General features: G+C 51.0%; 6 protein-coding genes across 6 annotated transcripts; 3 read left to right on the top strand and 3 right to left on the bottom strand.

The window, feature by feature from the left end:
• Window positions 1–55: 55 nt before the first annotated feature.
• B0H64DRAFT_421086 (MFS general substrate transporter-like protein) lies at window positions 56–2,500 on the top strand (the record flags this gene model as incomplete). Its single annotated transcript, XM_062805510.1, has 4 exons — window positions 56–137; window positions 418–792; window positions 824–2,139; window positions 2,198–2,500. 4 exons carry the CDS (start codon window positions 56–58, stop codon window positions 2,498–2,500), a joined length of 2,076 nt encoding a protein of 691 aa, XP_062653738.1.
• A 781-nt stretch (window positions 2,501–3,281) lies between these two features.
• B0H64DRAFT_447293 (uncharacterized protein) lies at window positions 3,282–4,330 on the bottom strand (the record flags this gene model as incomplete). Its single annotated transcript, XM_062806986.1, has 2 exons — window positions 3,282–3,440; window positions 4,319–4,330. The coding sequence occupies 2 exons, from the start codon at window positions 4,328–4,330 to the stop codon at window positions 3,282–3,284; spliced, it is 171 nt and encodes a 56-aa protein (XP_062653737.1).
• An 836-nt stretch (window positions 4,331–5,166) lies between these two features.
• B0H64DRAFT_436785 (uncharacterized protein) lies at window positions 5,167–7,012 on the top strand. Its single transcript, XM_062806205.1, has 2 exons — window positions 5,167–6,008; window positions 6,070–7,012. The coding sequence occupies exons 1-2, from the start codon at window positions 5,291–5,293 to the stop codon at window positions 6,702–6,704; spliced, it is 1,353 nt and encodes a 450-aa protein (XP_062653736.1). The 5' UTR covers window positions 5,167–5,290; the 3' UTR covers window positions 6,705–7,012.
• A 3,332-nt stretch (window positions 7,013–10,344) lies between these two features.
• On the bottom strand, window positions 10,345–11,036 carry B0H64DRAFT_60827 (uncharacterized protein). The gene is made up of 2 exons (XM_062808501.1): window positions 10,715–11,036; window positions 10,345–10,634 (listed from the first exon to the last, which is right to left on the bottom strand). The coding sequence occupies exons 1-2, from the start codon at window positions 10,957–10,959 to the stop codon at window positions 10,544–10,546; spliced, it is 336 nt and encodes a 111-aa protein (XP_062653735.1). The 5' UTR covers window positions 10,960–11,036; the 3' UTR covers window positions 10,345–10,543.
• A 662-nt stretch (window positions 11,037–11,698) lies between these two features.
• On the top strand, window positions 11,699–12,318 carry B0H64DRAFT_378763 (prokaryotic phospholipase A2-domain-containing protein; the record flags this gene model as incomplete). The annotated part of the gene is made up of 2 exons (XM_062802604.1): window positions 11,699–12,042; window positions 12,135–12,318. 2 exons carry the CDS (start codon window positions 11,699–11,701, stop codon window positions 12,316–12,318), a joined length of 528 nt encoding a protein of 175 aa, XP_062653734.1.
• Window positions 12,319–12,421: 103 nt separating this feature from the next.
• On the bottom strand, window positions 12,422–14,037 carry B0H64DRAFT_60796 (uncharacterized protein). The gene is made up of 4 exons (XM_062808500.1): window positions 13,932–14,037; window positions 13,477–13,822; window positions 13,056–13,420; window positions 12,422–12,989 (listed from the first exon to the last, which is right to left on the bottom strand). Exons 2-4 carry the CDS (start codon window positions 13,561–13,563, stop codon window positions 12,701–12,703), a joined length of 741 nt encoding a protein of 246 aa, XP_062653733.1. The 5' UTR covers window positions 13,564–13,822; window positions 13,932–14,037; the 3' UTR covers window positions 12,422–12,700.
• Between the last annotated feature and the right edge of the window lie 843 nt (window positions 14,038–14,880).

Raw genomic sequence — 14,880 nt, 5'->3', positions numbered from 1 at the left:
CTTTTTCCCCACGTGCCTCTAGACCCAAATTAACCTCGCCCGATTTCCGGACATGATGCTCCGAAGGGCACAGGGGTCAGGGATCTCGCAGGGGTTGATGACATCACCGTTGTGGTGGCCGGAACCCCTAACCCTCGGTAGGTCAGAAGGAAAGCGGAAGATACAGTGTCGATGCGTGATGAAAACCAACCGCCTGTGCCGTTTCGAGAACCCCTCCATCCCTTCGTCGCCGCTCCGACATCATCTGCACCGAAACAACACCCGCAATTGGAACAAAAGGAGTTTGCCCTAGATGGACCGAGTCTCGCATTAGTCCCGACCATCAATCGTGCGCGCCACCAGGACGCATTACCCAGGCTCGCGTCCGGGTGCCCAGTTCTGCAATGGTGCACGCAACCCACGCAACCCACGCCGCAGCGAGTGCCGCACCGACAAACACATCGCGACCGAATCTCTCTCGGACACGCCGTTCTCGCGCGTCGGGCTCCTTCCACGCCGGAGAGCCGTTCCCGTTACCATCGCCGTATGACGAATCCGTCCCCAGCGGTAGTCGAACTCGAAAACGTTCCGCCGCAGAACCTCGCCACCTGCTTCGTCGCCAGTCGACAGCCAAGTACCACACTTTTCCGACCCCGCCGCCCGACGCCCCTTCTGATGGTCAGCGCTCGCCCGGAGAACCACGCGCCTGGTACAAACGCCTTTTCCGGCCCTTCGACGACGTCTCCAACCTTGAGCATGACGCAGGCGATCTCGATGGCCTACCACGCGACGCGCCGGACGCCAGGGAGGATGGTCACGGTGGACGGGGGAGCGAGGGTAGCAGATTTCAACGGAGAGATTGAAGACGGATACATCACTCCATTGCCCTGGGCGCAATTGAGCCTTCTCGCGCTACTCTCGCTCGCTGAGCAAACCGCGCTGAACTCGATTGGCCCCTACCTGCCAACTATGGTGGCCTCATTCGACGAGATCCCGGACGGTGATGTGGGCTTATACGTCGGGCTTCTCGCCTCTGCCTTTGCCCTGGCTCAGCTGGCCACGAATCTCTTGTGGGGCTATCTGTCGGACCGTGTGGGACGCAAGCCGACCATGCTGGTGGGCACTTTTTTGCTGATGGGCTGCTTCGTTGGCTTTGGCTTCTGCACCACATATGTGCAGCTGATCATGGTACATGTTGCCATGGGTCTCCTAAACGGAAATGCAGCCATCGTGCCGACATGCCTGGGCGAAATCACAGATCGCACAAACCAAAGCAGCGCATTCACTTGGCTACCCGTCATCTACAGCCTCGGGAGCATCACAGGTCCTGCCTTGGGTGGCTTGTTGGTGGGAATTTCCGGACAAACCAAGTACCCGTTTCTAGCTCCCAATATTGTGGATGCCGCCCTTCTGCTCTCCAGCGTCGTGGTGCTGGCCATTTGGTTCGATGAGACTCTTGGTTCTCTCGACCGTGCCGCCGCTGGTCCGAGCTCGGACTGGTTCAAGCAGACACGCAACTGGTGCGCAGCACACTGGAACTCAAAATCGAACAAACTGCGAGGGCAAGGGAGACGGCCGTCAGGGTCAATGGGCATCGTGTCAGGAGGGTTGGACGGCCGCCCGGACCATGAGGATGAGGCGTCCGATTTCGACGGCGAACAACAGGGGCTCCTTTCGCCCCAAGGCGGTCGGGGCGGTGACGGTGACAACAAGGGCGCTGAGGGACAGGACTCGGCCTTTCGCGAACTTCGCAACCGGAACACATTGGCCGTGTTAGGGACGTATCTTGTCTTCCAACTCGCAAACATTTCCTTCAACTCGCTATACCCCATATTTGCTTCCTCTCCGGCACCTACAGGTCGCGAGCTTGGACCCGGCATAATCGGGGTTAGCCTCTCGTTGGCCGGTTTGGCCACTATTCTCTTCCAGCTCTTTGTGTTTCAGAGACTCAAAACGCGAATCGGAAACCTCGGCACTTACCGGTACTCGTTGCTCGGCATGGCCATCAGCATGGCGCTTATGCCCTGGGTCAACCATCTCGGCAATGAGCCAATACTTGGGCTAGGAACGGGCAAGATCTGGCTGTACGGCGAGTTGGGAGTCATTTTAGTGCTCAAGAATATTTGCGCCGTTGGGGGGCTCAGCAGCGTCATGTTGTTGGTAAGTTCTGACCGCTCCCAGTCAACCATGTCGAGGGCGGAGGCTAACCGCTGAGTAGATCACCAATTCTGCACCCTCACACGAAACATTGGGCACGCTCAACGGCATCGCCCAGACCCTCTCGGCGGCCGGCCGCAGTATCGGGCCGTTTTTGTCGGGGGGGCTCTTTACTTTGTCAACACGAGTGAGGCCGAAGGGGGAGCTGCTTGCTTGGGGTCTCTTCGCCGGCGTCACACTCTTTGGGTGGCTTGGTTCCTTAGCTATCCGGAACAAGGGGCTTGAGGGCGCCGAATGGCCAGACAGCGATGACGACATTGGAACTGACGGGCCGGGAGACGATGAGCAGCGTATCGGTTCATAGCGCTATCATGACCGAGATTCGTGTCCACACCGCGGGCCTCACAGCGAGTTGAGTCTGGGGTTTTGGAGGGCGCAGATGCATAGAGATCGTGGATACGAATGACCCCCGCCGCGTGGTACTCAAACATACAGTCGTACACGCGTGTGGGGCCTGGCCGGGTGCGGGTCCCCCTTCACACGCGAGTAAACTTCCTTGTCGACATCATGCAACTCGCCTGTGGGGAGATGGGAGAGGCGCCGGCGTGGCCGGGGACCTGAGCGACTATGCTAGTATCGTGATTTCGGACTCCCTTAGAAACTAACCTGATACGGACGCCTTTGATAATATGCGGGGCGATGTCGTTGTCCTCTGTCGCCATTGCAAGGAGCTGGGTTATCCAGTCCTGCTGCAATCGCTGGAAATGTTCGATTTATTGCTAGTCTCGGGCGATACACCTCGGCGGAAGAGCACGGTTGTTTAACATTGAACGTCGTTTGAGTAATTAGAGTAGAGCTACAATGGTGTCGCGAACTTTCTGATACAGTCCAAACAAAGACGCCCCGGACAGGTGGCATCCCATCTCACTTGCTCTGTTTACCGTGCTATGGCCGTCTTTCACGGGCCCTCAGGGAAGATTTCAGGGGACTCTAGATTGCTAGCGGCTTCTTGTATATAATAGCACACAGGTCGAGAGCCCACGCAAGGTAGCTACAAACAACATGTGAAATTGTCTGTGACATGATGCCCACTTGCTTGTCCAAACCGACGCCCAGCGGATCCCCTCTCCCAAGAAATGTATCGCTCAGCAGCAGGCCTTCTGTCCGCAAGTGTCGTAGCAACCCGTGTTGCAGTAGCAGATCTGCGGGTTGGCCTCAGGAGCGGCGTTCGGGTTCGGCAGAGCCATAGCGCTCGTGAGCAGCAGAGCGACCGCGGTGAAGATGGTGGCGCACTTCATTGTGATCTAGAAGATGTCAGCGAATGAATTAATAGCTCCATGCGGCGAACGTACAGGCTTGGGATACGAGTGATCTGAATGACAATAGAGTCTTTGGAGAAATTGAAGATTATATCAACGTGAAGAGAGTGATGATAAAGAGAAGGGAAAAAACACTTGGTAACGGCTGCGGGATGATACTTTATATATTGATATGCTGGGCTTTACGGCCCTCTGGCCGGAACTTCCGACACCGGCATCCGTCCACAACATCCCTCACAAGCCATCCACCTTGTCACAGCCAAGACGAATCGTCGTACATTTCGATACTAGTTTGTTGTTAGTGTAGAACGCTCGACAGGGATCCCAGTCCGAGATGCAAAAAGACCGAGCTTCACAGCCTCGACATCGCTTTCGAGGCAAGAAAATAAAAGATTCATGTTCTGCTCAAGAAGTTTCTTTTCGTTCATATACCCCTCCGCTGTGAAATGCGTTGTTTCGCCATTGTGTTTCTTTTGACCGTGACCTTACCTACTACCTACGTTACCAGGGTCGTCTTACAGACAGACACTCTTAACTAAGACACAAGACCATCAGACCATAGAGACAGTGGCGACTCTCGCGGTGTGACATTCGGATAACTGAAAGGATTCGAAGGATTCACACTACTTGCGGAGAAAACTCTAAACGTCAGGACGATTTCCAAGGAAATGCGAGTCCGATACCTCGCACCTGGTGATACAGCCGTGTAACTTAGCCGGTATAGCCAATCAGACACACAACCCATGACCAGAAATGAATTTACGGAGTGAGAGGGTCCGGTTGTGCGTGACCATTCGGCTCGCCCTCTCTCTGGATGTTTTCCAAAGCGCTACTTGATTGTTTGCTCCCTCCTTTGACTTTACTTCGGAAGACATATTGAAGAGTGGCCGAACAACACAACGAAAAGCTCCAACATCGCGCCTGAAGAATTGAATGAACTCTGTTGCCTAAATGTCTCGGTGTGATTTTGGAAGTAAGCTAAACTTGGGGCTAGCCACAGTAGAACAAAAGTGGTTCAGAAAGACGTGGAAAGATGTCACGTCCCTTAGCAAGTAATGTAAAATCAGGTACCTAATCGTCGATGAGCTTCACAATTTGCGGAGTGAAGCACCTAATGTTATAGCCCAAGTTGAATCCATCCTTACACAACTACCTTACCTAGGTACCTACCTAACTATTAGCCGGACATCTACCTACTTAGGAACGTTTTTCCGAAACGTCTCTCATAACGTCGATAATGTCTGGAGCGCCTCGCGCCGCAATTGGACATCTAGAACAAATAGCAAGGTTATCGACTTCGCAATGAGCAAATAAATTCCCCTCGTTGGTTACAGATCTGGCTCAGTTATCGTGGGCCTAATTACCCACTGGGTAAGCGGACATAGTAACACCATCAAGTCTGAGTTCAGGTATAGAAACAGACGGTTCCTTAATTAGCTCGTAACAGTCGGCAATAGGAGAGACCCTACTGCATCTAGCGGCTAGAATGTGTGGTTCAGCGACGATTTGCAAGGTTTGTAGTAACGTCCTCCGCAGTGCCTACCGTAATGACGAACCTGACAGCAACCAGGCTTTAATGGAGGGATGATAAGGCCGGTAGTCCCGGCTCCAACAACCAGTAGCCCAAAGTCGAAAGATACGTACCTAGGTACCTGTAGTGTTACGTCACCGATCAGCCCGATGTGATCATTCACACTCCCTAAAGCTACGATGGACAAGGTAACCTAGGTATTAGCTTTGACTCATGAGGCGCTCGTTTAAAATGCCCCCTTTCTGCTAATTCATCCATACCGCCGCCTATCAACCAAGCGCCTAAGTTACCCAGGCTGTTCAACATGACTTCAAGCTGCCCTCAATGCGGCACCCCTCTCAACATCATGACAGCTGCTGTTGGGAAGGTCACGGCAAGTAGAACGGCCCCTGCCTTGGAGCCCCGCGACTCCGAACATCCCAGCAACGACCGCCAGGACTCTCCTGATTTGGACTTTGGCAGAGATCATCTAGACTCCGTCAAAGACGATCCGGACACCAAAAGAAATAATCTAGACTTTAGCCAGGAAGACCTTCGGGGGCTCAAGAGGCTCATCTGCCCCTGTCCGTGCTTTGGAGGCGGTGGAGGCCCAAAACAACTCACCTTGCGCCCATACCTGTGTGTGGGCGCCGTCGGAGTCGTGAAGGCTGGCCGCCCACGCGAGACTCTGGACCGGACGACGATCAAAATGCAGGCTGCCATTCGCCGCGTAGGGGCTTCCCCGGCCGACAGCCTCCTCGCGTCCAGGCGCGTCGCTAGGAGCGAGAAGAACTGGAAGAGGCCTGCTAGGACGGAAAATGTCTTTCAGGCTATCGGCGCCATCATCTACGACATGGAATGGATGAGTGACGATGGCGAGCTCGAAGTTAGCAACGCCGACATCTTGGCGGATGCTACGAATACCATCAGTCCAAACTTTGAGCTGCGGCCTGGTCATCTTGGATCCTCCCCTATGATTGAGCTTATGCTTCTTATTGATTACGGGTTTCTAGCTAAGCTACTTTTCGGATCTATGAGTCTCGGTTAGTCTCTCTCACTCTCTTGCTCTCCTGTAGACTGTGGTTGAGCTCATGCTTCTGATAGATGACCCACCCTTTGGATCAACGCGTTCGCTTCTAGAGTTTTGTTTTGCACGCTTCAAACGGGATGCTGTATGGAGTTTCGAGAGGTTTTCTAGCTTTCTCACCGCTACTGCATGGCGTTGGAAACAAGGACACGCTATTCTGGATGAGAGGGCATGGGACTTGACCGTCGATATGCTAGAGAGAGGTGGACTCTGGATGCACGAATACCATGTTTGGGATGCCGCCACAATGCTGTACTACTACCACACTCGTCGAAAGCCAGTTAGCGCCGAGGCCTGGAGGCAAGGGTGCACGGGATATACCGGGATTCTCCAAGAGATGATCGCCGAAGTTCCCACCAGGGGAACAGATCGGTTACAGCGCAAGTTGTCACTCGACGTCAATTGGTTTCTCCCGAAGTTCGTCGGGAATTGGCACCGTCGGGCGCAGATGACGTCCATTGCGCAGGATCTAGCGAACCGATACGGCTTCCAGCTCACGCTCCCCGGCCCGCCGCCCCCCGAAACTCTGAGCTGGCGGGAATGGTTAGACTCTCTACTTAGCTTCGCACAAGCCCGACGAAGGCCTGAAGATGAAGAGAGCCAGGGAGAGAAAGAGAAGTTGATCGAAGGGCGGGAAAAGGAAGAGCAGTGATCAGGGCCCGTAGGTGTGCGTCAAGGCCCAGAGAAAATATCGATATAGTGGCCCGGAGCGCGTATAACGGAGCAGGAAAGCCGACGGCGACCAACGAGAAGCATAGCGATGAGTTTAGCACTCTAAGCGAGCTTGCTCCTCATCTACTCTCGATGGAACGAGTCAACAAAACCAGAGACCGACAAATGATATTCTTCCCACGGTTATTAGTTTTGGGGGAAGATGCTTTGCGCGGCTCGGCGTTTTCTCGACGCTCCTAGACTTCTCCATCAAGGTGGACATACAACCTAATTACACAGTATTAATGCAACAATATAGTTTAGATGATCAGTCAAGGTACCACTAGCCTGGTCGTTCCCATTGTTGGCCTCCGCTGCCGAGGTCAGATTTGTAAGGGTGGGGGCGGGGGTCGATGTGACATCCGGGCCATCTTAACGCTATGAATAGACGACCCATGCAGACCCGCGATCTCCATCGTGTCTCCCCCTGAGGCGGACTTTGAGGGCAGCTGGGAGCGCACCGGCGTGTGCCTGTTCGTTCCTCTGCTGTGAGAGATATTTCATCGGAAATTGCATCGTGCCCACGTCGCTTTCTGAACATCCCGTTCGAGTTTGAGCTTGTCGAAGGCACCGAAGGCTTGTCGTATTCTGCACCAGGGGTACCTATCTATTTGATTCATCTAGAGATAGGTAGTGTCATAGCAGGACTCACGTCCTCGGGCGCTGCCCCATTCGCAGTTGATGTCCCCTTGATGGTCAAATGCTAGCGCCAAACAAGGATTCGGTCAAATCATGTTTCACCCGAGTTGCTTGTCGTCGTTACGAGCAGATGAATAACCCCCAATGGTGTCGGAGCCGTCCGCTGTCGATTCAAACTAGCCGAGGACAAGTTCAAGCCTCCTGGCATTCGGGCCGGGCTCTCACGAGGTAGGTAGTTCAGGTAAGTAGGTAAGTTCTACGGATGAGGCCTTGGCGCTTCTCGAACCCGGCAACATTGGACTCAGTCGGAACTATTACTTGGGGGTTGCGTGGGTCTGGGATTTTTACCCATTTACCCCCTACTCCGTAGGGGGGGGCGAAAACTGTGGGACACGACAAAAAACCTGGGACACTCGGCCACCCATTTTTGCAGGAGATCTGTACGTGGGCGCCACTTGCAACCTCAACATACAATGATACAATGATATTAAAGCTATTCGCAGTAGTGTAAATTGACCAGAATTGATAGGAGGATCAATCTTTACAGTAGTTGAATTAGTTCTAATTGACTGGCGCGCGGCCCTGAGTAAGAAAGCCCTCCTACAGCCCCCCCCCCCTAAACCCCCATCAACAGCTATCTCTACGTAAAAACAAAACTGTAGATACTGTTTTTTATTACGTTTTTGAACGATTTAGCTGAATCTGCGTTTTATCGTTTATTCAAGCGATTCAGCCGCTTGTTGGCTCTGTTCAAGCGCCCTACACGCCTGTATACCCTTGAAGGTTATGTTGCGGTTGAAGGCGTTCCGTATAATACATTGATATACAGTTAACTTCGACGCCTCTGTTGCAGTGGGTGTAGGTGCGGCTAAGGCGGCCAGTCTTTGAACAGAGGGACTGAGGGTATTGCCATCTTCTGTATTAGGGGCATCGCCATCCCCAGTACTGAGGGCATCGCCATCCCCAGTACTGAGGGTATCGCTATCTCCTAGACTGAGGGTATTGTTGTCTCCCAGACTGAGGGTATCGTTATCCCTTATCTCTATATTGTTATTCCTACCTAGGAAGATCTTAACTTCTTTATCCGAATCTACTGGGCTGAGCTCGATAAGCGGGTACTATATTATCCTATTATTAAAGTTGAAAATCGGGGGTAAATCGAGTAGTATAAGATCAATCTCCTACCTATCTTTACAAGGGTTTAATTTAGCTAGTATAGCCAAAACGTAATTATCGTTAAATGGGATGAAGTCTTCCTAGTTATACTTATACTATTCAAGCTAATCTAGCTAGAAGAGCTTGCCCTTTCTGTTAACTGGATCTATATGCTATATCGCTTTTAACTCTTCAATAGTTTTACTCTTAGATTTAACAGCCCGGCGTTGTTAAACTCGGTCAGCCTCCTATTCTCTAGCGGCCCTCTACACGGCTAGTTCAGTTAGTTCTACCTTCAAAAGACTTAGCGAATCGCCATCTATAGGTATCTTATATACTCGGTACTATATCTTCTTTAAGAGGTTCTCTTTATATACCTGGTTAGCCCGCTTGGCTTCTTATATGTAGTTGAATAAAAGAATAGTTTTGTAGGTAGTGCTGGAGATAAACTGGAAGTGTATATAGGTAGGCGAACTAAATAGATTGAAGTATTTAGTAGTAATATAGTCTGTTGTTTGGATAGCTTCGGTAAACTGCTACTCCTTTGGTAATAAAATAAAGAGGGCTGGCTCTATTATAGTAGGCTATTTAACTTTAATCTAGTATAAGACCCTTTAGCGGTTAATAGGCTAGATACTAGTATCTTTAAACCTATTTATTATATTATAGACCGCTATACCTATATTAGTAATCTACTATATTAGTTAGTTAGTAATAGAAGTTAAGATTGGGAAAGGGAATATATATCTAGATGCTGAATAAAGTCAGCCTATATAAATGTAAACTCCCTGCTATAAATAAACTCCTATAAGATCCTTTAGTAGGCGGCCTTCAGGGGCGAGAATATACTAATATCGAGTAGCTATATAACGTAGATACTGTGGGTAGGAAGGTCTATAATCTCGATGTCGAATACTGCTATATAGTTACGAATAGCCGGGTTATAGTACCTACTGAAGCTATCGATAATAAGTAGTTGGTATACTCGTATTACACTATAGTTTATCCTTACGTCTATAGTATAGGTAGGGTCTGAAACCTTTATACTAGTCTAAGGAGAATTGCTATATTTGTTGTATCCGAACCATTCCTCAAAGGAGTATTCTAGAAAGGAGGTTGAGTATTTAAAGGAATAGCGATTAAAGAGCTTAAGCCAGTCTATAGTAAGCTTAGCGTTTAAGAAGCCGGTCGGGGACTTAGTAAAGCAGATTGTATTGTTGAGGTTATTATTAATAAACTCTTCGGTAGGATTAATCTTAAAGATAGTATATAGAGGGATCCATTTACCTATTATACTAACTAAGGCGATCAGGGTATAAGACTCTCTATTAGCCAGATTACTAATCTCTAGCTAGAAGATAGTTAGTATTAATAATTAGATAGCTCTTAACAAAATTAACCTTATATTTAACTATCTTATATAAGATAATAACCCTAATAGTACTACTTCTTACTACCCTAATGTAAGTACCTACTTTATCGGTATTCTAGATATTATATACCTAGATCTTGAACTTTGCTAGTATAGCTTTATACTGATTAAACTATTCGTTAATAGAGTTATAATTCAGTTTAAAGAGGCGTTATTTGATATTAACTATAGTATACTTCTTAGAGAGGAGGTCTAGGTTATTATCTATAAACTACTATAGCTACCGGGCTATTAGGGGCTTACCTGTTATCCTATATAGTTTGTATAGCTTGTTAGCTATATAGATAACTATTTCAGGTAATACTAGGAAGTATCTATAGTAGTAAAAGATGATATATACCTATATCGCATTCTCCTCGGTATAAGTAAGTATATAGGGCCGTCTAGGGTCTAGGGGGGAATCCCTAGATAGCCCAGCATACAATACCTTCGTACAATACGTAACAGCGCTTTTTGAAGATCCGTATTGTCGAGCCGCTTATCGAACTGAAAGAGAATGGCCAGACCGAGTTCACCGTTCGCTTCGAAGAATAGCATTCGCGGCGCGCAATCCATTAACTAGCGTATAGGGAGCTTCGGGGCAGGTTATAATAGGGATGTTGCGTTACAGGGGGGGGGGGTACGTCGTACAATTGGCGAAATGGGCTATAGGCCAGTAATTAGTAAAAGGCCTAGTAGGCCTACCGGTATATACTAGTAGATGGTAAAAAGGGCTTGAGATATACCAGATACGATTGTAGTGGATATGGAATGTATTTCGAAGTATGGATTTGTATGGGAAAATGGGTATGTTTTCACGCGTTGTGGGATTAAGTGTCCCAGGTTTTTTGTCGTGTCCCACAGTTTTCGCCCCCCCTACGGAGTAGGGGGTAAATGGGTAAAAATCCCAGACCCACGCAACCCCCAAGTACTGGAACATTGGAAACCATGAAAAGAAACCGAGTCGACAGCGTCCGGGCGACAGCAGCATTGGCGATCTCCTTCTGCACGAGAGGGGCGCCGCGGGTGGGTTTCTGGCGCTTCCCCCTAGGCACGCTTCTAAAAGGCCGACTTGGCAGTCAGCACAACCTGGATTTTCCCATCGGCTGCTGCCGTGTTCCAGGTCTTTGCTGCTGCGGTAACTCGAGTGCGGGGGAGCGGGGGTCATGTCAGCCAAGTCTCGCTGGTTTCCCAAGAACCACCCATGTTGCGGTTCCTTTTTCAGGCCGACGACTGGTCAGCAGCATCGGCTCGGCGATACCTTGGCTCTTGATGAGGGGAGCCAACCACCGTCACCAGCGCGGCCACCCTCTGCAGCAACGCATCGATGTTCGCTCAAAGCAGCATTCAACGTGGTGATCAACGTCCAATTTTGGTGCTGGTGTGATGGAATAGTGCCTTCTTACAGGCTGGTGGTTGATGGGGGAGGGCGGCAAAGCAATTCGGTCTTCGTCGGACGTGCCATCGCCAACCCACATCGCCTCGGTAAGCACTTCTCGATAAGGCAGGTTGCGATGGCGCCGCCGCCCGATGTCCCTTGGACCCATGTTTGGCCGTACCATCTCGGTGTCCTTTTTCAGACTGCGAAGGACCTGAGTTGTTGAAGGAACAGAGTTTGGGAATTATTTAATAGACTTCGTAATCTCGATATTGGTGAGCCGCCACTAGACTGGACTGTAGTAGCTCATTCGCCATCACATTGCGGTGTTCACAGGCCTCACGACGCTACAATGAAGTTCCTCGCAAGCATCCTCTGCCTGGCCTCGTCGGCTCTGGCCCTTCCTGCTCCGAGTGGCGCCGACGCCACTCTTGTCCAGCGGCAGACAACCGGCCAGATCACCGATCAATACCTCTACAGCATCACACTTCCTACCTTCACTTCCCGCCGCAATGCCCGCGACCCCGCCACACTAAACTGGGACTCCAACGGCTGCACCTCGTCCCCCGACAACCCGTTCGGCTTTCCCTTTCTCCCAGCCTGCCACCGGCACGATTTCGGGTATCGCAACTACAAAGACCAGAACAGGTTCACAGATGCCGGTAAACTGAAGGTCGACAACCAATTCAAGACCGAGTCCGTCTATTCCTTCCACTTCAATCTAGATACCCTCCCAGGGCGGGAGATGCTAACGCTAGATGCAGTCTCTACTACCAATGCCGTAACAGCAGCGTGAGGGGTGTTTGCGAAGCTTTGGCCGAAGTCTACTATGCGGCTGTTAGGGCTTTTGGTGGCGACACTCAGTCAAAGCGCGCTGACGACCTTGTTAAGGAGTATGAGGAGAAGGTGGCCATCTACGATAAGCTTGTTGCCGAGGCCCAGGAAAATGGCGAACTCTGGCGCGTCGACTAAGGGAGGAGCCCTTGAAAGACGATATAAGAGGGAAGATAACAAATAGTTGTGTAACTGGAGGGCATATTGCGAAGAACCAGTCTTTCCGTTACTAGATTCACGATTTTAAGGCTGTGACAACTGTGGAATCGTACTGATAGTCAAAGCGCAGGGCGATTGTTTATACTCAGCTTAAAGGGTTTCGTGTCTGGATGCATTGTAGAGAACCTTGCTATAACAACCCACCCTGAGATTCATTCATGGCAAGGCTTCGAGGTTAGGGGTGCCGAGTTGGGGAACGCTAAGGGGTTTCAATCACTTTTGTGAACCCTGTTTTGCCAGATCTATATACAAAAGAAGCCTGGCGAGCGATGCTAAGCTGGCCATTATCCTTACCCTCAGTCTAGAACACTTGGACTTCGCCCGTATATAGAACCACTTTGCCGCCGTACTTCTCCTTAGTTGCCGTCGTAACGAGCTTGAAAATGCCATTGACAGAGTCTTCCTCCGTTGTGGGAGCCTCAGCAATGCCGAAGAGATTGGCGGCTCCATTACCCATGTCGGTCTGTACCCAGCCAGGATCAATGACAAAGGTGTTCAACCACTCGTCCTCGGCATTGAGCCTAACACCGTACCAGGTTACTGCCGCCTTCGACGGCCCATAGACCGCGTTCGGGACTAGCGGTTGCCGTCTACGCGATGATCCGTTAGCATTTGCCATCCTATGCGGCAGCACCGCCCCTGAAGGAAGAGCTCACCCAAGAGCGCCGGCAGCAGATCCCAAGATCGTGAACATGGGCTTGCCGGGAGACTTCTCTAGTAAGTCCCGGGTAGCTTGATAGAGCTCCACGGGACCAAGAACATTCACATGATAATGTTCCAGGAGGTCGCTGCGCTTCGCCTCCTTCACCAGGGGGTAGAGCTTGGCGATGGCGGCGTTTGCGACGACGACATCGATGTGCGTGATCCCTTCTCCCTGGATCTGCTTCACGGCGTCAAAGGCAGCTCCCTCGACACTCGCGTCATATTTAGCCAAGATCAGCTTGCTGCCGTCGCCCCTGGGAAGTTCGGTGAGTGCCTGCGAGGTTGGGTGACGCGGGTCCCTGTTCGCGACGATCACGGTCTGCTACAAGGTTAGCGGCTTGCGATACGGTTAATAAGAACGGGCGTAGGGCCTACGTGGTTTGGCAAGGCGACAAGTTTCTTGACGAGCCCCAAGCCGAGGCCACGATTACCACCAGTGACGAGGATGGTAGTAGGTGCCATGGTGTATGCGGCGAAGGAGGCGCTGCAAATGAGAAAGTGTCGGTAGGGGAATTCGTGGTTGGGGATCTAGGTCCTAGGATCGAGTTCAGCTTGAAATGTAGTGGACTACAGCTACCTAGGTAGGTACTGTGCTTTGAATGCGCTTCACGGCCGAGGTGTTATAGGCCGAGCGAAAAGGTTTCTCATTTTTTGACAGGCGCCGGAGGTTCGTTCGATGACAAATAGCTGGCTTCCTTCGATGACAAATTGGCTGTGAACACTTACATTTGTCAGCCTTCAACCATCCATGTAGCCTTTTGCGTGTGATCATGCCTAGTTGGACGACATTTTGCATACTAGTGATTCACGGGGGCCAATTTCAAGGTTACCTAGTAATTGCGAGCAGCTGCGGTATTGAAGGTTGACTATCATTTTGTGTGACAAACCCCGCGACCCTTGATGACACCGACCATGGCGTGGAGCCGGCTAATAAGATCGTCATTCGTTCATCGGCAGCGACATCGAAGAAAACGTGGGTGGCGCCATTCGTCGAGACGACTCGCATGGAGACGGGCATCGCGGCCTCAGCGGAAATACTCGAGAATGCGGAAGCTAGCGACGAGGAGATTCACATTTTAACTCAGGTAGGTAACTTGAGTCACGGTCACACTGTTATTGGCAGTGTTGACGCACCAGCTGGACTTGCGTAAGGTAATATTTGCCACGTGCTTAGCAGGGGCTCGGGTATAATCTGTACAGTGGTTCACCTCCCTGACCACCGGGGGCAGCGTTGTCGACATCCTGGCGACGGTTGCGGCACGGGCTCAGGGTCCTCTTAGGACTGTCGGCGAGGGGGACCCTACCAAGCTACATGCCCATACTCCTGATTGAACCCTTCTTGTGGCTGCACACTAAATCTATAGTTAGTTTAGTCGTTAACTACAGAGCTGAAGCTCTGAAACCGACTTCGAGACGTAAGGGTCGCGGCCCCGGTGCTCGTGTGGGATGCGTTTCCGGAATATAGGGTCGTCGAGGATTCGCGGAGAGAGAGTATCCCGGAGGGCATGGTGGCTTCCACTGCGGATTGTTTTGAGCCTCGCGGTGACGATAATGGAACTCCGGATGTGTATGAGGCTATCAATGTTGTCACACACATACATTGGCGGACGTGCTTCATGGGGCGGGTTTCAATCATCTGAGTTTGGCCTAAGCCCCGTTTGCGAGCACGGCGGGAGCGGTTTGGACGAGCGTCACCGAAGTCTCGGAAGGGACGTTCATGCACGATGCCACACGCGTTCCCGTAGCGTACACAGTACAGGACGGCATATTATGCTCTGG

The sequence above is a fragment of the Chaetomium fimeti genome (assembly GCF_033439085.1).
Source record: "Chaetomium fimeti strain CBS 168.71 chromosome Unknown B0H64scaffold_14, whole genome shotgun sequence".
Lineage (NCBI taxonomy): Eukaryota > Fungi > Ascomycota > Sordariomycetes > Sordariales > Chaetomiaceae > Chaetomium > Chaetomium fimeti.
This window is presented reverse-complemented; position numbering and strand designations above follow the sequence as displayed.

Coding starts and splice junctions, on each gene's coding strand:
- B0H64DRAFT_436785 (XM_062806205.1), top strand. CDS start 5,291: ATGACTTCAAGCTGCCCTCAATGCGGCACCCCTCTCAACATCATGACA. Junction 6,009..6,069: donor TTTCGGATCTATGAGTCTCG/GTTAGTCTCTCT, acceptor TGCTTCTGATAG/ATGACCCACCCTTTGGATCA.
- B0H64DRAFT_60827 (XM_062808501.1), bottom strand. CDS start 10,959: ATGCTGCTGTCGCCCGGACGCTGTCGACTCGGTTTCTTTTCATGGTTT. Junction 10,635..10,714: donor ATCCACTACAATCGTATCTG/GTATATCTCAAG, acceptor ACTGGCCTATAG/CCCATTTCGCCAATTGTACG.
- B0H64DRAFT_60796 (XM_062808500.1), bottom strand. CDS start 13,563: ATGGCACCTACTACCATCCTCGTCACTGGTGGTAATCGTGGCCTCGGC. Junction 13,421..13,476: donor TTGTCGCCTTGCCAAACCAC/GTAGGCCCTACG, acceptor ACCTTGTAGCAG/ACCGTGATCGTCGCGAACAG. Junction 12,990..13,055: donor TCTGCTGCCGGCGCTCTTGG/GTGAGCTCTTCC, acceptor ATCATCGCGTAG/ACGGCAACCGCTAGTCCCGA.